At 37.0% G+C, this 23,896-nt stretch overlaps 1 protein-coding gene across 11 annotated transcripts in view; it reads right to left on the minus strand.

The window, feature by feature from the left end:
* The window catches only part of UTRN (utrophin), a 574,142-nt gene that overhangs the window by 303,713 nt on the left and 246,533 nt on the right, over positions 1–23,896 (minus strand). For all 11 annotated transcript variants that reach the window (XM_047102476.1, XM_047102480.1, XM_047102475.1 and 8 more), the window contains 10 exons: positions 22,902–23,036; positions 20,713–20,862; positions 19,260–19,421; positions 18,697–18,825; positions 17,836–18,009; positions 15,732–15,887; positions 8,911–9,081; positions 3,387–3,566; positions 700–828; positions 218–388 (listed from right to left, as the gene is read on the minus strand). In XM_047102476.1, coding sequence (XP_046958432.1) covers positions 218–388; positions 700–828; positions 3,387–3,566; positions 8,911–9,081; positions 15,732–15,887; positions 17,836–18,009; positions 18,697–18,825; positions 19,260–19,421; positions 20,713–20,862; positions 22,902–23,036 — 1,557 coding nt within the window. The remainder of the gene's footprint in view (positions 1–217; positions 389–699; positions 829–3,386; positions 3,567–8,910; positions 9,082–15,731; positions 15,888–17,835; positions 18,010–18,696; positions 18,826–19,259; positions 19,422–20,712; positions 20,863–22,901; positions 23,037–23,896) is intronic.

Consider the following 23,896-nt stretch of genomic DNA (forward strand, 5'->3'; position numbering starts at 1 on the left):
GGATCAAGCCCCACGTCAGGATCCGAGCTGAGTGTGGAGCTTGCTTAAGATTTTCTCTCTCACTCCCTCTGCCCCTCACCCCTGCTCTCCCTCTCTCTCAATAAATAAATAAGTAAATACATAATAAAATTTTTTGATGTATATACCCAAGAATCACATATCATTGAGACACATGACCACAGGAAAAATACTTTTATATTAAACTATTATTACTCACTTTGGCACTTTTGATATGTTGAGAAACCTTTTCAAAGTTTCTATTCAGTTCAGCTAATTTGGGTTCTACAAGTTCCCTGCTTGCGCCTCCACGTGTATTCATCAAAACAACAGCTTGGTCACGAACATTTTCAACTTGGAGGCTGGCATCATCCAGCTCAGATATTAAACGCTGATTGTAGGAAAACACAAAATTAGCACATGGGAAAAATCAAAGCCAAACATCACTGTGATGCTAACTCAGAATTAGAGGTAGTTTAGATAAATTTCTTGGATCCCTAGAAAATATTTCAGGATAATCAATGTAATGAAGAGCTGCTCACATGACTCATTCGAAACCTTAGTTTCTCCCACCAAAATAAAAATGAATGAATCAAATGCATGGAAAGAATGAGTGCACAAGTAACTCTGAGCATGAGAGAAAAGACCACACTAAATCTTCCATTCCCAGAAGTAGAAGTACTGATCCTCTGTGCTTGGTACCTTCACAATTTCTTCCCGTTTGCTTGCTGGTTTTTTTTCAATCTCATCCAATAAAGCTTCAGCTTGATAAAGCCAGGTACTTATGTGAGCAACATTTCCATCAAATATTTCCAATTGGTTCTGATGATTCTAGAAAAGAAATTAATGAAACGCTGGTACAATCACACGCAATACTTCAGACATTTATAATCTTAGAAGACATTTAAAAGACCTTCAAAAAGCTAAATGTATGCTGAATTTCAAAAGAGGTTTCCATCTTTCTGCAAAGCTCTTTCCCAGTGAATAAGTCTCATTCCTAAAACTTCATAGCTATGGTTAAATGGTGTTTAAATTTATTTGATTTAGACCTCAATACAATATTATTAAAGGTTGAAGAAAGATAAAAGGTGAAACTTTTCTTTTTCAATTTCATTTTGTTTGTATCCCTTATTCTTCATTCTTCTAAGTAATCTCATCTGCCACCCCTTGACCTATTTTTTTAAAAACTCACTTAAAAAGTAATAATATGGGGCGCCTGGGTGGCGCAGTCGGTTAAGCGTCCGACTTCAGCCAGGTCACGATCTCGCGCTCCGTGAGTTCGAGCCCCGCGTCAGGCTCTGGGCTGATGGCTCGGAGCCTGGAGCCTGTTTCTGATTCTGTGTCTCCCTCTCTCTCTGCCCCTCCCCCGTTCATGCTCTGTCTCTCTCTGTCCCAAAAATAAATAAACGTTGAAAAAAAAAAAAATTAAAAAAAAAAAAAAAAAAGTAATAATATAAGGGCACCGGAGTGGCTCAGTCAGTTAAGCATCCGACTTTGGCTCAGGTCATGATCTTGCGGTTCATGAGTTTGAGCCCTCCATCGGGCTCTGCATTGTTGGTGCACAGCCTGTTTGAGATTCTCATTCTCTCTCTCTCTCTCTCGCTCTTCTCACTCTCAAAATAAATAAATAAATAAAATTAAAAAAACTTTCAAAAAGCAGTAATATAAAAGAATTATTAAAATATGCACTGAATAAGATTCTGCCTGCTCAATGGACTGTAACTGATTGTAGGATAGGCCTGTGGCCTGTCACCTTCGTGCCACCAGCACTTAATATTATAGCTGGCACAGACCTCACTAACATTTCCTGAAGCAGGACAGAAAATGTGAGTGAGAGAATAAATGTGAAAACAAGAAAAAAACAGTAAAACTAATTAAAACTAAGCAAAATAGCTGAGGCTAAAGCAAGAATTTAGAACCTGATCAAAGAGTGGGGCAGCCCTTACATGAAATTAACAACTTCTAAGAACTGTATTTGATAGGACAAAGGAAACTAGAAAAAAACTGAGAAGTATTTCAAAAACGAGAAAACAAATTGTAAATCCATTAATATGAAAGAATAGTTTAAAAAAAGAAAATGAGAATCAATGAGAAAAGTTTTGGCAGTGCTCTGGATTCTAAGAATGGTGAACTGATGAGCACCAGACTTATTTAATGTTAAATGTTCTAATAGGAAAATAAAGGCATTATTTGAAGGAAGAATTTGGAAAGTACAGACTGAAGAATATAGAAGTAAGGGCTGGGAGAATGTGGACGTAAGTTGGTTACAATAAAAATGAATGTATAAAATATTTCATGAACATATTCTATGAGCCAAAAGTTTTACATTTGTTATTTAACATTTAAGAACTCTGTAAGGTATGTTCTCTTATTCCAATTTTATATATAGGGGAATTAAAATGTAGCAAAATTTAAGTAATTTACCCAAGTTTTGTTCTTAATAATCGATTCTGGGTACGGTTCTCACCAATCAAGACATGATCCCATGAACTTCAATGCCCTACACATTATGATTGATTCCAGTAAATGCTCAAACACACAATAATTTATTTTTTTCTATCTCTATTTATTACCCAGTAATTCTATGAATTTGAAAAAAGTCCTATCCCAGATATGTCAAAACAAAATGATAATTTATAAATAAACTCCCTCTAAGGGAAGAAAGAGGGAGGCTGCCATATTCATTGTTAGTATAAGAGGGACAGAAAACCACTGTGAAATTTAACAGGTCACTCTATCCAGGTAATAATTAACAGTGGAATAACTAAAGACTAACAACATAAAACATTTAACAATTATCATAATCAACACCATAATATCAAAAATTGGTTGTTTTAAGTATAGCTATCTAGTTATTTATACATGTTTCTTGTCACATAATCCTCACAAAAACTGTATGAAGTTGAAATTATAATAATGCCCATTTACATATGAGAAAAATGAGATTTAGAGAGCTTTAAGTGACTTGACCAATGTCACCCAGCTACTAGTCAAAATTTTTACTTAGGCCATGAGATGCTAAAACCTGTGCTCTTAACTAGTATGCCATTATTAGAACATAGTAAGTATTATATATATATGGTTTATGAAAGCATGACAATAAATATAATACCAAATCATTAAAATATAACAAGAGAGGTACACTTACTAAGATATTAAAGTACATATTTCTATGTATATCACAAATGGTGTATTACTTAACAGAGACATTTTTCACCCTAGAAATTTACTATCTTTTCAAATGAAAAAATAAAATGTAGTTTAATGAAATTAATTCTCTTGAAGCAAAACATTATTGTGACACACAGAAAACAGGATTTAAACTTCCAATCAAAGCTGTATTGGTTTTTCAGCAACTAAAGGAGACAAGATTTCATCCTGAAACATACCATCAGCGTACTGCACCAGTCCTCTGTCCAGGTACGGACGCGGCTCCACCCAGCCCTAAGGACACAAAGCCTCTCTTCTAAAACAGGCTCACTGCCTTCGATCAAGTTCTGGAGGGCAGTACTACTCTCTGTGATGGCACTTAAATCAGCTTTTCTCTTTTCCAGATCCTTCAGAATATTCTAGAAAATAAAAATACCAACACCCACTTGATGTTTCAGAACATTATAAATGTTCATCCAACTTTAATTTTTAAAGAACTTTTCTTCCATATATGCATGGCAGTCCAAGAGTCCCCCAGATAATTTACAATATCTGAAAGGTTTCCAATGTTCCACAACCTATTAAATGTTCAGGGTTCTTCAATTCCTAACAAAAATTAAAACACTGAATTATGCAAATACAAAAAAGTAACAAACTCAGCTGTAAAAAAGCTGAGTTTTGTTCACTTTAAGTACAAATTCCATTTATTACACACAAACACCAAGTGTCTTCATCATAATTTTAGACCTAGAGAATCAATTTTATATTCAGTCACTATAAGATGGCAAAGCTGAACTATTCCAGAACTCGTAAGTCTGAAAGTTTCATAATGAATTTATCTCCTTGACTACTACAGGAAACTACTGATGCATACTACCTTTATTTACAAGGATAACACCCTGCACTGGGTGACTTAATATATAAACTGTTGTGTAAGAATTACAAAAAAATATTTCATCGTAACTAAATCATAAGAGAACCAGCACATCTAAGCTGTAGTTAACAATTGTCATAGGCAAAAATAATACTCTGGATGGTATAATGATAACTTGATTCACACATTCATAAATTTGACCAGGCAAGATGTGTACTCAGCAAGGGGCATTTGGGTGGCTCAGTTGGTTAAGCGACTGACTTTAGCTCAGGTCATGATCTCACAGCTCATAAGTTTGAGCCCCATACCACCAGTGCAGAGCCTGCATGGGATTCTCTCTGTCTCTGTCTCTGTCTCTCTCTCTCTCTCTCTCTTTCAAAATAAATAAATACTCTTTTTTCTCTCTCAAAATCAATAAATCAATAAATACTTTTTAAAAAAGGACACATACTCAGAGAAATATAGCAAAAATGCTGGATCCCAAAATTAAAACTACAAAGTTGTTTCAATCAAAAGGTAATATAAGTATATCCATCCCACTGCTATTGTACCTTTTTTAACCAACATTTAAACAAATCATTTCAAGGAGCTCATTTATATTTAATCTCACATCACTAAATTTCATTTTGGAAGGCATAAAAATTGCAAATTCCCAAATCAGTCAAGGTTTAAACATTCACTTGGCTATATCATATACTGGTATACTTATAAAGACACTAAAATATTCTTCTCCAGAAGGGAGAAAAGAAAAAAAAAACCCACAGCCACTCTCTCTGTAATTAAGCCTTTCTATATACCTTCAGTGGCAATGTACTGATTGACTAGAACAGTCTTTAAGAACTATAAAAATAACTAACAAGAAATTAAATGTAAACAGTATATACAACTATCTGTGCTAATAGACTACTGTAAAGAAAATGACTACACTGAAAATAATAATATTTAAGCTATCAAATAAAAATAGTATTAAAGTTCAGGAATGAAAATATTATATTTTTACATTGAAAAAATTTTACATAAATTTTAAGTGCAAATACATTAAAATGCTGTGAAATATTAATGTTTCTTAAATCTGAAAACAATATTGAAAAAGTGGGTGATTATGTTACATACTAATGTTCCATTTGATTTACTCGAGTGAAAAAAATGTGCTATGAATTTGTGACTTGTATTTACCATCTTCATTATTTCAAACCTGAAATAAGATTAAATGGGAATTTAAAATTGAATAGTTCCAGAAGAGACAAACATACCATTATTTTAAGTCTTTACCTTAAAAAATTATGAGAATCAACTAACTGAATTGATATGAGTAAAAAATTAACTGAATTGATTTGAGTGCACAAAGATGAATGATTAAAAATTAAATCTGCAAAAATCAGTGTCACCTATGTACAAGCCATAAGTAATTAGTAGTAAAGAAAAAGCATACTTTTTATACACTTACAAAAACAAATAAATATGTAGGAATAAACATCTTTGCACCCATACATAATGTTTTTGAAGGAAAAAACCAAAGCATTATATAGAATGTTAAAACATTGGGGGGAAAAAAATGAAACATACCATGTTACTAAAAAGACTTATTATAACAGAGATATTAATTCCCCTGAAAACAAGTCTATAAATTTATGGCAATTCAAACCAAAATTTCTAACGGAATTTTGTTTGAGAGAGAGACAGCATGCATATGCAAGCTCCAACAGGAGAAGAGCAGAGGGAAAGGGGGAGAGAGAGTCTTAAGTATGCTGCAGCCCAGCATGGAACCCAGCACAGAGCCTACAGTGGAGCCCAATGTGGGGCTTGATCTCACCCCTGTGAGACTTGAGCTGAAATCAAGAGTCAGACACTTAACCGACTGAGCCACCCAGTCACCCTCTAACAGAATTTTTTAATAATTTCAGATTAATAATTCTAAAATTTATATAAGTATATAAAAAAAACAGAAGCATAAAGACAGGGAATCCATTCAGCTACATGTTGAAATATATCATGAAACCATATAGTTAAACAGCTGAAGAACAATTCAGAGGGTCAGATCAGTGAAGCAAAGCAACAGGCAAAAAAAAAAAAAAAAAAAAAAAAAACAATTTAGCATGTCAAATCAGTGGGGAAATGATAATTAATAAATAGTGCTGAGATACATGGTTACCTATTCAGAAAAAAAGGTTAGAACCTTACCTCATGATATATACCAAAATAAATTCCACTGGATTAAAACATTAAAGGTAAAAGATGAAACTATAAAAGAGCTAGAAGAAAATATAAGTGAATAGTTACACAACCTTGGAGTAGAGAATAGTGTTGGCTTTTATAAGCACTAACAGCAGAAACAATGAAGAAAAATATGAATTTATTCTTTAAAAAATACATAATACAGTGGTTTAAAAAAAACATACAGAACAGAAAGGAAAGCGCAATGGCAAAAAAAATAATAATAATAAATGAAAAATAAAAAAGATTAAGAAAAGTGGAACAATATACAACACACTAAGTATTTATAATTGCAAAAGGTCAAGAGCTCTAAATGAAAAGACCAAAATGGTCAAAACGACAAAAAGGCAATTTTTTAAAAAGAGCTATAAATGGCCTCTAACCTTTGGAAAATGTAGTAAATAACTAAAACATGATATTTGCCTGCTGTTAAGCAAGTAGGAACTCTCACTCACAGCTGGTGGGTACATTTCTGAAGGGCAATTTCATAGTATGTATTAGAATTTTAAATCGATATATCCCTTGGCCAATATTTTTAAGGCTAAGAATTTTTCCTCAAGGAATAATTATAAATGTATGCTATGATTAAGCTTCACAGCATTTTGTACAATAGTGAAAATTGGCACTAATTTATGGAAATAAATGGGAATGGGACAATAAAAAGTACGCAATAAAATACCATGCCTCTCCAATGTGTGATACAAAAACACTTGCAAGTAGAATATTAAAGATAAAGGTTTTTCGAAACAAGGTCAAAAAACATTAGACACAATATAATTATTTGTAAATGTTTGTGGCCATGCATGTTTGTATGTATGTGCCTATAAAAAACTAAAATGAAAGCAGTATATTCTTGGATTATAAATTATTTTTGCTTCTGTCTTCTTATTTTAAAGTTTATTTATTTATTTTGAGAGACAGAGTGATAGAGTGAGAGAGAGTGGGGGTGGGGCAGGGAGAGAGGGACAGAGAGAGAATCTCAAGCAGGCTCTGCACTGTCAGTGCAGAACCCCACTGGGGGCTCTGTCCCAAGGACTGTGAGATCATGACCTGAGCCGAAATCAAGAGTCAAGACGTTTAACTGACTGAGCCACCCAGGGGCCCTGCTTCTATCTTTTTAAATTACACTATGCATGTGTCATTCAATTAGCCTATAGGACTTCAGTTATTAATAAGAAAGTAATGGCAGGGTGCCTGGGTGGCTCAGTTGGTTGAGTGTCTGACTTGATTTTGCCCCAGGTCATGATCTCAGGTTTCATGGGTTTGAGCCCCACGCGTTGGGCTCCACACTGACAATCCTAAGAAGCCTGCTTAGGATTCTGTCTCTCTCCCTCTTTCTCTGGCCTTCCCACACTCTCGTGTGCACTCACTCTCTCAAATAAATAAATTTTTAAAAACATAAGAAAATAACAGCTTTCAAAATGTACAAAGAAGATAATATTTCCTTGAAAAACTTAAATTTAGCAGGGGCGCCTGGGTGGCTCAGTCAGTTAAGCATCTGACTTCCGCTCATCACGATCTCATGGTTTCTGAGTTCAAGCCCCACATCGGGTTCTGTGCTGACAGCACAGAGCCTGGAGCCTGCTTCGGATTCTGTGTCTTCCTCTCTCTCTGCCCCTCCCCTTCTCTCTCTCTCTCTCAAAAATAATAAATAAACATTAAAAAAAATTAAAAAAAAAAAAGAAAAACTTAAATTTAACAAAAAAAATTGGGGGTGCCTTTGCTTTTGCAATATTAATACATATTATCATCCACGGCACACCCACGAATTCCAGCGTTCTTCCTTTCCTTCCTACATCTCCTCTTCCACAACTTTGTCACCTCACACAGCCCACGCAGAACTATACTTTTCTTGAGCAATTCTACTGCCTCGTATCTGGACTTGCTTTCAAGGGTCCTCTCCACGAAGTATTCAAATTAAGAAGCGGCTGTATCACCCAGGACCTTCTCTTCACTTCCCACAAGCAAACACCTGTAGATGTCAAAACTGATACCTGTGACTTGAAATAAATTTCTGTCACCATATCGAACATTTATACTCAGCATGTATCTCTAGTATACATGCTTCTTGGGAAATAAATTTAGGAAAAGAGAATGCGTTGGTTAAAAATAAAACTACTTTGTGTTCTATTCAATTCTTTGTCCACCTCAAAAGGGAGAATTGGCAAATCTACTCTCTAATCTCTGTGATTTCAAAATTACTACAGAGCTACAGAAAACTCTTAGATCTTTTATTAGTTTTCTTTTTTTTTAATTCTGTTCCTATGCTCTTTATATCAGGTAGTTTGCAGTAGGAAGATTTGTTGCTGGCACAAAAGTTACTATAGAGAATTAATAAATAAATTCAGCACAATCCTTTGTGAAAAATGAATACTCAAAAAGTGTCACCAATTTTGAAGGCAATGATTGTTTTCAAGTACCACATAAGCTCAATGACTATAAAGGCCTTACTGATGAGCCATGAGTTTAATGCTTTTGGAATCAAAGTAGGAATATCTTCTTAAAATTGTTGTTTTTAATGTTCTTTTCTTCTTTCTTAACACACAGAGGTGGAAAAATAATGGGAAACAAGAAAAGGCTATGTTTAATATGAAATGGAGATAAATGACATCCTGAACAAAATGCCACAGGTGACCCTGGCATAATACTGGCAGGTAACCTGAACTACAACTTACTTTAGCCCAGGAGATTTCTATATCCAAGTCGCCAAGCAAACTTTCTGAAGTGGATTTCTGTACCAACTCAGCTTCAGTGACAGAGAGCCACTCAGAGAGAGAAGCAGCCTCTTTCTTCATTTTCCGGGCCAACTGTGATGCTCTTTCCAGTTCCTGTTTTCCCTCTGTCACCTGAAAAGGGGAGGGATTGAGAGAGAGAGAGAGAGAGAAATAAACATGATAGGAGTGAATCCAAGTAATAACTAAAGATCCAAACTCTACTCATACTTAAACCCCAAGACATACATAACCCTTCTCTCTCGCACCTAGAATCACTCCATTCTTACATCTCCACAGGAGGACAATATACCATAGAAGTTAAATGTCAGGCAATCTTGGCCTTTCATCTTAGCTCTTCCCACTTCCTTTCTAAGTGACCTTGGCAGAGGCAAAGCCCTCAAAAGTTGTCAACAGAGTATTAAATGACAAAGGACTTGGCCCAGTCCTTCTAACAAAGTTAAGGAATCAGGAAATGGTATCTTTTATTATTTTAAACAGAAGATGCCTTACAGTCCTCTCAAAGAAGTCTGTTTAAAAACATACACAGGACTCCTAGGTGGCTCAGTTGGTTAAGCATCTGACTCTGGATTTCAGCTTAGGTCATATCTTACAGTTTGTGAGATTAAGCCCTGAATCCGGCTCTATGCTGACAGTGCAGAGCCTGTTTGGGATTCTCTCTCTCTCCCTCTCTCTCTGCCCCTCTTACACACTCATTCTCTCTCTCTCTCTCTCTCTCTCTCTCTCTCTCAAAATAAATAAACTTTAAAACACACATACACACACACACACACACACACACACACACACACACACACATACATACTTTGGCCTAGAAATTTGAGGGGGGAATAGCATGATTTTCATAATTATGTTTTGTAATTATCTAACTTAAAATATAATAAATAACTATGCAACATAAACCTCTATTATTAAATTGTTTTTGTGGTTGACAGAAAGCAAAATCAACTGAACTAACATTTACCAGGCTCTTTTTTTAATGTTTATTTATTTTGAGAGAGAGAGAGAGAGAGAAAAAGGAGAGGGAATCCCAAGCCACCTACACCTTGTCAGCACAGAGGCCAACACAGGGCTCGGTCTTATGAACCATGAGATCATGACCTGAGCCAAAATCAAGTTGGTCACTTAACCAACCCAGGCGCCCCTACCAGGTTCTTAACATAGCTCCCGTGTTACACTGGAGAATCTTATACATGCTATACAATAAAACCCACAACAGCCTCTGTGATAGGCCCTATCCCTTCTACTTTGCAGATCAGGGCAGTGAAGCTTAAGGATGCTAAGGCCATGATCAGGGTGGCATGGCCATTGGTTGAGCCTGGTCTGACCCCTTACATTACATGATGGTACTCTCAAAGTATCACTCATAATCTAAAGCTGAGATAACATTTTTAAGGGCATCACAACACCATACATAAGTAAAAATGTGTTCTTCTTATGTGCACATAGGTAGATGCAATTTGCAAAAGTAGTAGAGAGATAAGTCATGTATGAGATGAAATTTTCTTGAATGACATAAAGACTAAATTTTCTTAATAAGTAACACGGAATTACATTTCTTTTTTCTGGTCCCCTAGGTTCATTTTTACTCTTTCATACCTCAAGGATTGATCATTATTAAATTCCTTCTTAAGAGTGAAATATTTTTTCCTACAGAGTTTAATTAAAATTCATGACTTTAAATTAATAGCCCCTTAATGCAGACTTTAGGAGACAAATACATGATTTATATTAAAAGATATTAGGTATTCAAAGGATCTTATCTGACTTTGACATGCCCAGGCAGCTATACAATCATCATAAAACTTAATGCTACCAAAGATTTGTATATTCCAAGAAGAAAATAATTTACAGTTCAATTTATAACAATCTGCTCTTCCTAGTCTAATCAATACATTTTAAGACCTAGTACATACTGAATTAAGCAGTTTCAAGTTGTAAAGCTTTTACCTATGCATTTATCCTTCTCCCTCTTAGATATTCAACCATTCCCTCTCAATAGGATTATTCCCATCAGCTATGAAACATACTCAAGTCTCTCATGTTTTTTAAAAAAAAGCAAAACTCCCTTCCTTGGCTCCAACTCCCCTAAGATCATCCTCTCTCCTATCTTTCCCTCACCAGTCCTCAAAACCATTTTCTTACCTCCCTCACATTTCTTACCTCCTCCCATTCTGGCTTCTGTCCCTATCACTCCACAGAAAAGGCCTCTGCTAAGCTCAATAATGACTCCAAGGGCAACAGATCTAAATGGACATTTTTAAATGGACATCATATTTAATGTTCAAGAATTCAAAACCAGTGCCTACACTCATTCTCAAAATACCCTTTTTCCCTGGCTTTCCTGTCCCAGAACTCTCCTGTTGTTACCACTTCTTGCTACTGACTGTAGTTTCATAGATGCATATTTCGTTTGTACCATGTGATCATCTTAAGTGAAATGATTACCATAATCAAGCTAATTAATGCATCCATCATCTCCAATAGTTACCTTTTTTTGTAGTGAAAACACGGAACATCTACTCTTTTAGCAGATTTCAAGTATACAATTATGGAAAACAGTATGGTGGTTCTTCAAACATTAAAAATAAAACTACCATATGATCCAGTAATCCTACTTCGGTGTATATATCCACAGGAAACAAAAATCAGTATTTTGAAGAGGTATCTGCACCCCCATCACCCACCCTGCCCTCCCTCCCACTCCCCATCAACCCTCAGTTTATTCTCAGTTTTTAAGAGTCTCTTATGCTTTGGCTCTCTCTCTCTCTCTTTTTTTTTTTTCCTTCCCCTCCCCCATGGTCTTCTGTTAAGTTTCTCAGGATCCACATAAGAGTGAAAACATATGGTATCCGTCTTTCTCTGTATGACTTATTTCACTTAGCATCACACTCTCCAGTTCCATCCACATTGCTACAAAAGGCCATATTTCATTCTTTCTCATTGCCACATAGTATTCCATTGTGTATATAAACCACAACTTCTTTATCCATTCATCAGTTGATGGACATTTAGGCTCTTTCCATAATTTGGCTACTGTTGAGAGTGCTGCTACAAAAATTGGGGTACAAGTGCCCCTATGCATCAGCACTCCTGTATCCCTGGGTAAATTCCTAGCAGTGCTACTGCTAGGGTAGATCTATTTTTAATTTTTTGAGGAACCTCCACACTGTTTTCCAGAGCGGCTGCACCAGTTTGCATTCCCACTAACAGTGCAAGAGGGTTCCCGTTTCTCCACATCCTCTCCAGCATCTATAGTCCCCTGATTTGTTCATTTTGGTCACTCTGACTGGCATAAGGTGATATCTGAGTGTGGTTTTGATTTGTATTTCCCTGATGAGGAGCAACGTTGAGCATCTTTTCATGTGCCTATTGGCCATCTGGATGTCTTCTTTAGAGAAGTGTCTATTCATGTTTTCTGCCATTTCTTCACTGGATTATTTGTTTTTCAGGTGTGGAGTTCGGTGAGTTCTTTATAGATTTTGGATACTAGCCCTTTGTCTGATATGTCATTTGCAAATATCTTTTCCCATTCCATTGGTTGCCTTTTCGTTTTGTTGACTGTTTCCTTTGCAGTTGCCTTGGCAATTCTAAATAGTGTGACTGTCAACATGAGGGTGCAGATATCTCTTCAATGTAGTCTTTTTGTTTCTGTCGGATATACACCTAAAAGTGGAATTACCAGATCATTGGGTAGTTCTATTTTTAATTTTTTTAGGAATCTGCATACTGCCTTCCACAGTGGTTGCACCAATTTACATTCCCACCAGTGGTGCACAAGGGTTCTCTTTTCTCCACATTCTCTTGGGAATTATCTCTTTTTGACACTACTCATCTAACAGGTGTAAGGTCATATCTCACTGTGGCTTTGATTTGCATTTCCTTGATGATTAGTCATGTTTGAGCACTTTTTCATGTACTTCTTGATCCACTCTATGTCTTCTTTGGAACAATGCCTATTCAGGTCCTCTGCCCATTTTTTATTGGATTATTTGCTTTTTTGCTATTGAGCTATATGAATTCTTTATATTTTTTTATATTAACCCATTATCATATATATGACTTGCAAACATTTTTTTTTTCCCATTCTGTAGGCTGGCTTTTCATTTCGTTGATGGTTTCTTTTGCTGTGCAGGAGCTCTTTGGTTTAATGTAGTCCCACTCAATCACTTCTCGGCCTTTTGGCTAAGATCAAGTGTGCTGTAATCCCACTCATTTATTTTTTATTTTGTGGCTCATATAGGCTTTTCTTTCACACTATATCCTGTCCCTAGACAATCTCATCACTGAAAACTTTAATTACCATCTCTATGCAGATGACTCATAAAATTCCTAGCGTCAGCCCAGATATATTCCCCAGACTTGAATAACTTTGTGAGCGTCTGATATATTTAATTCATTCTCACAAAGGCACTTAAAATGTGAACATGCCCAATACATGCTTATAATTTTTCCATGTTTCTGCCTTTCCTTCCAGAGCCTCCTCCCAATTATGGCACCATGATCTCCCACGTAACCAAGCTAGAAACCTAGGGGTCATCCTTCATCTCCCTCTCCCCTGTACTCCCACATCTAACCCATCACCAAGTCCTACTCATTTCACTTCTTAAATATGTCTGAGTCAATCCACCCCCACCATCTCCACCGCTCCACCCTAGTTCACGCCACCACTGTTTCTCAGTAAGAGCGCGACAGGGACTTCCTAACTGCTCTCTTCACATCCATCCCTGTCTTTATCCAATTCATCCACCAAACCGCAGTAAGTGACCTTTTAAAAGCAAATATACGAGCTTGCTCTTGAGATTAAAACCTTTATCACAACTCTAAGACACTAGTGTGCTCGTCTCGCCCCTCACTCCAGCACCATGTTCCCCATCCTTGCTGTCTCTGCATTGGCCACACAAATGTACCATCTGCCTCCTGCCACAGGGCCTTTACACATACCATTCCATCAACCTAGAAGACTCCTCCACTGCTTTCAGGAGGCCATTCCTACTCATCCTTCAGATCTCGGCTTATGCACCACTTCTTCAAGGAAGCTTTCATAACTCCAGACCGGGCCAAATTGCTAAGTACCTGTACTCTTCAAGCACCATACACATTCCTTCATAACACTTCAGACTGCTAATGTGGCATTACTTTGTATGACTACTTGTTTAATGTTTTCTTCCTTCACTACCCTAAGTTCTAGCAAAGATAATTTATGTTTTTGCTCACCATTGTATCACCACTGCCTCTATGATACCTGACACACAGTAAAGTCTCAACTGTGTTGAATGAGAAAATGACTTAACTCTAAAACCATGGTTACAACTAGATAACTAATATTAAAACCAGCAACACCACCATTGCCATCCATAAAATGCCTAGTTGATGAATAAATACAATAATATTTGATTTAAAAAAAAACTTCAGGTGTTTAATAACAGAAAGAAGCTCTACACTATGTGCTCCAGATGTGCAGTGTATCAAAATGATACAAACATATCACATCAGCAATTTTATCTTGCAGAAGTGAAGTCAAAAGTTGTCCAGGAAATATATGCACTGTTCATTCTTACTCATCTGAAAATGATAACAAAGTTTCAGCTAGTGTTCTCGGGGCTGATGTAGAAACTTAGGTAATATTTAATAATCCAAGAAGGACCTAAAATATTATCTAACCCAGCTTTCCAACATTGCCAATAAAGTTTCACTTAAACATGGTGGTCATTGTTTGTTTTGTTTTGTTTTGTTTTCCTAACTTCAGGGCAGAGTTCTCAATAAGAGAAGACATTAAACCTGCTAAATATAGTTACTCAAAATAAATGACCAAAAATTCCCCCACAGATTCACTAAGATGCCCAAATTATAGGTGTTTCTTGAAAGGATTTTAGATCCTGCTAGATTAATGTGAATCTCCTGTCACTTACTATTTATCAGAGTCTTGATGTTTTAATATTTCTCAGTAGACTATTCAATTCAGAAATCCAAAGAACAGTAACTTGAGTTTATAAAGGGGCTATTATTATTGGTAGAGTTCTTGTAGAATAACTTATGAAATGTGACTACCATCGAAAATATAAAAGGGGCGCCTGAGTGGCTCAGTCGGTTAAGCATCTGACTCTTGGTTTCAGTTCAGGTTATGATCTCATGGTTCATGAGTTCGAGCCCCACATCGGGCTCAGCACTGATGGTGTGGAGCTTGCTTGGTATTCTCTCTCTCCCTCTCTCTCTCTCTCTCTCTCTCTCTCTCTGTGCCCCTCCCCTTCTCATGCTCTCTCTCTCAAAATAAACAAACAAATAAATAAATAATCTTAAAACAAAACAACAAAAAAAGAAAATCTAAAAATGAGTCTGGATTAAATATTAAAAGCAAATTTCTATACAATCATTCATCATTGTAATATTTATTAACATACAGATTTAACGAAATGTAATAAAAAATACTGGAATAATTGAAAACACTGTTATTGGGTTACCTGCGTGGCTCAATTGGTTAAGCATCTGACTTGGGCTCAGGTCATGATCTCACAGTCTGTGAGTTCAAGCCCCGTGTCAGGCTCTGTGCTGATGGCTTCAGATTCTATGTCTCCCTCTCTCTGTCTCTCTGCCTCTCTCTCTTTTTCCCCCACCCCCTCAAAAATTAATAAGCATTAAAAAATTAAAAAAAAAAGAAAACACTATTATTAGTGCTATAAAATTCAAACATGCATTCCCCTAAGAGTAAAATTTTAAAATACATAAATGAGAGTGAAACAGGCTAGCACTGCAGCTGCCCTTACCTGGGCACCCAGGTCATTGTAGAGAATCTTCAGCGAAGTCAACTGCTCATCCATCCCCTTGGGGTTGTCAGTTTGTTGCTTCTGGACAATGTGTCTTCCTGTTTTGATTACAGTCTCCACTTCAAGCTTGACTTCACTCAAAGTTTTATAGAGTTTCTTTAAAAGAGAGCAAGGCACATTTTACACACTGTGGTGAAAAGTTGCTAATTGGAAACATTTCAAAACACAGCTTCCACAGATTGACAGCTACAAAGTAACTATGGAGATCAAAGGGCTTTATCTGCCTCAGATTTGGTTCAAAGGATGAGAGAAATAAAATCAAGGTTGTATTATCTTTTTAAAATCAGATAAGAAAATAAACTAATAGAGATTATACTTATTTAAAAAACGTCAAATGTGTGTTTTCTAGGTTCATGAAAGTACTGAATAATAAAAACATTTTTCCTGCATAAAATGGAAAAACATTAAGACTAAAACCTGAATGTCTATCATTTCTTAAATTACATTTTTTTTTTAAATTTTTTTTCAATGTTTTTATTTATTTTTGGGACAGAGAGAGACAGAGCATGAATGGGGGAGGGGCAGAGAGAGAGGGAGACACAGAATCGGAAACAGGCTCCAGGCTCCGAGCCATCTGCCCAGAGCCTGACGCGGGGCTCGAACTCACGGACCGCGAGATCGTGGCCTGGCTGAAGTCGGACGCTTAACCGACTGCGCCACCCAGGCGCCCCCTTAAATTACATTTTTAAAAATCATAAATGCTCTTACTAGAATGAAGCTAACACTGGCCATATTTCTGGCTGTTGACATTTGGAAGTATTAACATTAACTTTTTTTCTTAAAATTCTCTGAAGTACCAGTCTACCACAATAAGCATGCATTACTTATATGATGAAAAGATGTATAAAAATTCAATATAGCAAGAGGTATGTAACTTTAAGAAACTGGAGTGATGTAGGTCAAATTCAGAGGCCTCCTCATCCTAGTCACTTGAAACTAAAAACTTTTACCTGGGCAAGTTCTCTTGTTTTTCTCACTCATGATCTTGACCTGAAACATCTCACATGGCATTGTCACATAATAACAGACCAGTGGACTGAGTTACATAAGGTCAAGGACAAGGCTTGTTCTTTTGCTCTCTATATCTCATTAAATAAATAAATGCTTACATGTATACTCACAACAGACACACACCCGTACTTATACATATACACACACACACACACACACACACACACACACATTTATCCTATTTGTTCATCCTTCCACACATTTCAGTTTTCGAGTATGCAAATCTGCAGTGTGCAATACACATGGAGAAAGCAATTTTGAAACGCACAAACTCCCCCAGACTTTTGTCTTAACCAGGGTCATCTTAAGCCTCCTCATGACTCTCCTAAGGAGAAGACTAATTCTAAGATTGTGTACACTTAGCCACATTATTTTTAAATTTCTATTCAACTGAGTTATAAAGTTCTAGACTAAAATAGTAATAACGCCTTATAAATAATTTCTTGTCTTACATCTTAGGCTTAAACGTCAATTTAAAATTCTACTTTCCTAGAGAATGGTTTTTTTATGTTATAATATTCCTGACATCCATTCTAAGTATAATTTTGTCTTCCATATTTTAGGCTTAAACTTTATAAGTTAAAATTTAAAGTTTGACTTTCCTTAAAAATGATTTTCTTTTACATTGTAATATTCCTAACATCTATTCTAAGTACGGTTCTTCTAGCTGACTCAAATTTATCCTTTAGAATTTAGCTTATTAGTCACATTCTGCCAAAACCTTCCCTAACTTCATACTCTGATTAAGATGTGTTTCCCTTGTTTTTTAAATCATGTTATATGCATGTCTATTCTAGCTTATCTTGTTACATTGTAATAATTGATGTTACTTTCTCCTGTCTGCCTTATCTCTTTTAATTTCCTTGAAGGACAGGACCTTACTTCTTATTTTTAACCTGTTTTTCACCATCACTCTGTATTCTTAGCTCAATATAGACTAGCAGTTATTAATGAACCATGTATGTAAGCACTAGGTGACGCCATAAGAGCAGCTGGGAAACCCAGTGGACACATTATCCACCGATGACCTCACCATACACTTGTCCAGATGGTTCTGTATGACATCAGGATCCACATCCTTCACATCCAGAACATGAAGCTCTGCTTTCACACAATCCAGGATACGCTTGCAATCAAGCATGCGCTGTTCAAAGTTAGCAGGCTTCTGGAAAAGCTGGAACTTTGTGGACACCTCTCGAAGTTTCCTCTGTTTGCATAAATGGACATAATAAGCAATTTGCATCAGAACGGCAATCTGTCTCAGCAGACGGTATTAGCACAACACATACTGCTGAAAAGCTGTAGGAAAAAGCAGCAAGACAAACATTCCTTAAAGGAACTGAGTGAGGCTTCCCAATCACCTGAGTGAACTCCACAGCCCACTGTCCCGAATTACTTGACAGTGTAGAGGCTGAAGGTATAATAAAAGGCGAAGCTGGCCTCGCTGGAATTAAAGCTTCACAAATTTTCTCACCTGTTTGAAAACTGTAGTTCAGGAGCCTAAAACTGAGAGTGCCCTTGACCACAAGCTCAGAGTCCCGGTCAATCTCACCTCCGTCACTAATGGACTCTCAGCAGTGCTCCATCGCAGGCTCTCAGCCAGCCCACCGCACCAGCCACACCAGAACCGACAGAGGCTTGCGCTCATGGAAAAATCTATACAAAGATAACTTCTAAATCTAGCTTGCTCTCTCTTCTCAACTATAAAATCAGATTCAATATTTTGTTTCTGCTGCCCTTCCGGGGATACAATGCACCTCTAATACGTCACTCCCATGCCACTGTTTACGTCATAAACAAAGAAGACCAAGGGCATCCAAGTAATCAGCTCTTTCCAATTTTTCTTTATGCCCAACACATTAAAAAGCGGAGGGAAGCTGCCTGCCCTCTTCACCTGGAGCACGTCCATCTGACTTCCTCCCCTGGCGTTCCTGCCTTCTGGGGACGTCGGAGGCTGGGAACGTGCATTTTTTCTCAACTCCTCCAGAGTTAACTCATGGGCTGAGATCTCTGCTTGGATTTTCTACAAAGAGATTAGAAAGGGGAGAATTTTTTTTTTTATTAAAAGTTCCATAGAGTCACACAGTACATAAGAATATGCTGACCCCTATATAGGCTTTAGTAAGTTTAATAGTAACACAGGCCCCCTGAACTGCAGGACTACCGTGGGGAGACACACACTAAGGTCTTCGCATTTGTCACTTCTAGTGTTCACCACTTATTTATAAAGAAGGAATTTTCCAACTTCATAACTATAATTTTACAATGATGATCATGTGCCAGGGTCTCACACAGAGACCAAAAGAACTCCAGAACCCAATCCTGCTCCGTGAGGAAGGTCAGCCTCTCTCACTGACTCGGTCTGGAACGGCAAGGGGGGCCAGTTCTCTCGCAGGTGAGGAGACAGTTACACATGCCTTTTTTATGACTCAAAAGCCCTCAAATCCACAGCAGTACCTGAGCTTCCTGAGGAACCTGGAAGGCATCTATCCTGTCAGTCAAGTACGTTGTGAGCTGTTGGTCCAGCTCCCCTAAGCTCTCTTGCAAGACCTGAAGCATGTGGTCAGTTTCCCGCAGGACCTGGAGTTGCTTTTCCAAGGAAATCTGCTTGCTCTCTGCCTACACAGGGGAAAAATTGAATCATTAGTCACTCAGCACAAAGATAAAGAGCTGAATATAAGGAAACCCTTATGTTCTGGCCACCAAGAATAGAAAGAGACTATGAAAGCACTAGTGTAAAACTCTGGCCTACATTTTAAATAAATAATAACTAGCAACGGTAACAGTGAAGATTCTTCTAGTAACTGATCCATCTTACAGTGAATTATTAATTTTTACTTCTTTCTATATACAATGATAAAGTATAAAAATGCTCTTGAGGGCACTATGCTAAGTGAAATGAGTCAGAGAAAAACAAATAGCACGCGATCCCACTTATATGTGGAATCTAAAACAAACAAAAAACCAGCGCGTAGATACGAGAACAGATTGGTAGTGCTAAGAGCGTAGATCTTAAAAGTTCTCATCACACAAAAAAAATTGGGACTATGTAAGATGAGGGATGTTAGCTAAACTTATTGTGGTGATTATGTCACAATGTATATAAATATCAAATCATTATGTTGTGCACCAGAAAGTAATATAATGTTATATTTCAATTATACCTCAATAAAAGAAAGAAAGTAAAGATATCCCACATAACACATTAAACAGAGAACAAAAATATCACTTATTACAAATTTAGGGCATTTTTAGGAATCCTCAATAAGCCTACCAATAACAGTATAAAATAGAGCAAGAATGTCTATCAGTAGAATGAATATACAAATCTCTTTTTGTCCAAAGTGTCAAGTTCTACAGATTTACATATATGTTGAGCCACTGTCTACTGCACTTTTGGAGTAAGCTTGATGCTATTCATAACCTAAGCATCAATCATTATTATTTAGTATGTTATTATTTAGTATGTGTTCGAAAGCATGTAATATCCATCCAAACCTCCTATAAAGAAACAATCTCTTTTCTCTACTTACTGATATGAACATGGATGTTGTGATACATTCTGGATAGGTGTCTAAGGGATTAGGGCATTTTATAATAGCAAATTATGTCAAACGTGGATGGTCCTAATATTTACTAGTATAATATGAGTTATAATACTTATGGCTATAACATGATCCTTAAAGGAAATTAAATAGTCCGTAAGTAGAAACAATCACAAAGACAGATTTTTTAATCGTCAAGTTCTGCTTCCCTTGAAGTATTAGGTCTACTCTTCACCACTTGGTATTTCAAAGCCATAAACACTTCTATTAATGTTGGTTATCAACTCTTCCTCTTGGTATAAGTTCTTGAGGTGAGCTCTATATCGTAACACCTAATCAACACCCCTGCATGTCCCAATTCTTACCAAGTGACTCAGTTCTTCGTATCGACTATTAAAAGCCTCCAGTTTCTCACTGATTATATCATCAAGAATTCCTCCATCAATCAGAGTCTGGCCAAGTTCTCGAATCTGAGTGCGATTATCTGCTGGATGTCGCAAAACAGATTCCAGAGACTAGACGGGAGAAGAAAAAATACATGCATTTACTGAGGCAAAATATACCAAGGATCTTAAAACGTCTACTTTTTTAAACAAGTAATTCCATTCTCTAGAAATCTATGTAAGGGGCAAGATTAAAAATGAGGCAGACGATTACATAAATATCCATCATGGTATTAATAAATATGTAAAGTTGAAAACTCAGTAAGAATGATGATCCATGTTACTATAATTGCATAAAAATGATTTCAGTAATTATTAATTACATGGGTAAAAGTTCATGGTGTGATGCAAAGTTTAAAAGCAGAAGATAATACCATACAAGCAAAATTATCTCAAATTGTTATTGATTATATTACTAAAGCAGGTACTCATTTTTCTACAACAAACACAGAAAGCTAGATGCTATTTTATGTACCCACTTTATATACATAAATCTAATTAGTTATATGGGCTAAATATTATTCCCATATTACAATGGGAAAACTGAAGCTCACAGAGGTTAAGTACAAAAACACACAGTAAAAAGACCTAAGGTTCCAATGTTATGACGCTATAGGGTTTTATCCATTACTATAATGTACTGCTTTCCAGGGTGGATGGATTTTCAAAAACTAATAATTAGGAAGAAATATGCCAAAATGTTTAAAAATGCCTATCTTGTTTTACATATCTCTCCATTTTCTTTATTTCTAGAATGCAGGTGTTTTAATTCTCATATTAGGAAAATATGTTATATCTTTTAAAGTTTACTTATTTTGAGAGAGAGAGAGTGTGTGCCTGTGCATGCCAGCGGGGCAGGGGCAGACAGAGCGATAGAGAGAGAATCCCAAACAGGCTCCGCACTGTCCACCCAGAGCCTAATGCGGGGCTTGAACTCGCAAAATCATGAGATCATGACCTGAGCCGAAATCAAGAGTCGGACCCTTAACTGACTGAACCACTCAGGTGCCCCAGGAAAATCGTTTTTAAAGTACGCTTTCAGGGGCGCCTGGGTGGCGCAGTCGGTTAAGCGTCCGACTTCAGCCAGGTCACGATCTCGCGGTCCGTGAGTTCGAGCCCCGCGTCAGGCTCTGGGCTGATGGCTCAGAGCCTGGAGCCTGTTTCCGATTCTGTGTCTCCCTCTCTCTCTGCCCCTCCCCCGTTCATGCTCTGTCTCTCTCTGTCCCAAAAATAAATAAACGTTGAAAAAAAAAAATTTAAAAAAAATGAAGTACGCTTTCATATTTTTTTTTACTCTCTCCATCTCTCACTCTGCTATTTTATTTGAGAATCAATCTTTTTTTCTCCAGCAAGCAAGCATCTGGCTCTTGGACTTTAGGTACCACATTTGACTTGTTTCTGACCTTCAGTCCAGTCACCCACTCAATTACCACACTGTGTCCCTTCAGTTTTAAAAGGAAAAATACCTTCTTCCTCTTCTTTTATTTTAGGCAAAGCTACCCTCTTCACATTTTAATCCACTGAAGAAATAGTTATTAAGTGATCGTGTGTCACACACTGTGCTGGTAACTTGGGAACAATGAAAAAGCAGGCACATTTCTTGGTCTCATAGAGCTCAAGCCTAGGCCTGGGGACAACCTCCTAGGACAGGATCCCAGGCCTCACATACTGACCCCTCTAACCTGTCCCCAGCTTTTCACGTCTAAAGAGAACAGAGCAAGAGCCACTGAAAACACCGCGGTTGCCACTGTCCAATGAGCAAAAATAACTTCATGAAGAAACAAGAGAACAATTATCCTAATAGCATGCGGCAGAGTTTTATCCGGGGACTGGCAAAAACAAGCTGGAAAATCATTAGGGTATTTACTAAATGTACTAATGTCTAAATGTACTAATTATCAAACTGCTAACCACCCCACGAGGCTGAGTTCATGGCTCACCATAATCTAAATAGACATGATTGTATAAATACTTCAGATGACAGAAGTCACACTGAACGCTACCAAGAAAGCCGATGTGTTTGTCCACAGAGAGAGCCATGTTCCTCATGTGAATGCTCATTTGGCCTCATGGCAACAGAGAGAACCACCACCCACAACACAGGTTCCCACCTCCAGTGCTTCATTGACGGCATCTGTCTTCTCGGGCAGTGCCTCTGTGCTCTTCATCCGCTCCTCCAAAGTGCTCAGCCAAGTGGTCTCCAGATCCAAATAGTGAAGCAGTTCAATCCAGCAAGACCATACCTCCTGCAGTGGGCAGGAAAAAAGTTAAATTGTGTAAGAAGTCATTTAAATATGTAATGTATCTCTAGATACGTCTTTAGGAATTGATGAACATGGAATTTCAAATAAGTGAAAAGAAATAAGATTCTTCAACAAATCGTATTAGGCCAGTTGGGGGGGGGGGTCGTGGGACAAAGAGAAATGGGTTGCCTCCCTCTGTACACTAAAAAAAATTCCAAGGATCTGTTCAAATGCCAAAAATAAAACTATATAATTAGTAGGAGAAACCAGGAGGGAAACATTATTAGTTTGGGGTTTTTTTTTGATAGTGAAAAGAAATAAGATTCTTCAACAAATCGTATTAGACCAGTTGGGAGGGGAGGGGGTCATGGGACAAAGAGAAATGGGTTGCCTCCCTCTGTACACTAAAAAAAATTCCAAGGATCTGTTCAAATGCCAAAAATAAAACTATATAATTAGTAGGAGAAACCAGGAGGGAAACATTATTAGTTTGGGGTTTTTTTTAATAGAAAAGTAAGAAGGACTCATAACTGCAACACTTTTTAATAATTATAGAGGAAATTAGAACTCTCTGAGGTCTATGCTGTTCCAACTCAGAGCTAACTGATATAACAATTTGCAGTATACTCTTTCCTATTTTCTCCTAAATTCATATGTATGTGTCTACATATGAAGAGAGTCACATCTGAATCAAATGGAGTTATACTGTCTCACTATATTAGTTACAATCATGTATTCCCCATTCCTATGGGGAATTTGGGGGCCAGGGGGATAAACTTACACTCCATTTTCTAGAAGCAATATTATGAGAGGAAGTGCCCCTTCATCTATAGGAAGAGCCTATTTAATTGATAAATTTAGGA

The sequence above is a fragment of the Lynx rufus genome, unplaced genomic scaffold (genome assembly GCF_022079265.1).
Source record: "Lynx rufus isolate CCGP_SWC_20201006 ecotype Redwood Valley unplaced genomic scaffold, mLynRuf1.p SCAF_6, whole genome shotgun sequence".
Classification (NCBI taxonomy): domain Eukaryota; kingdom Metazoa; phylum Chordata; class Mammalia; order Carnivora; family Felidae; genus Lynx; species Lynx rufus.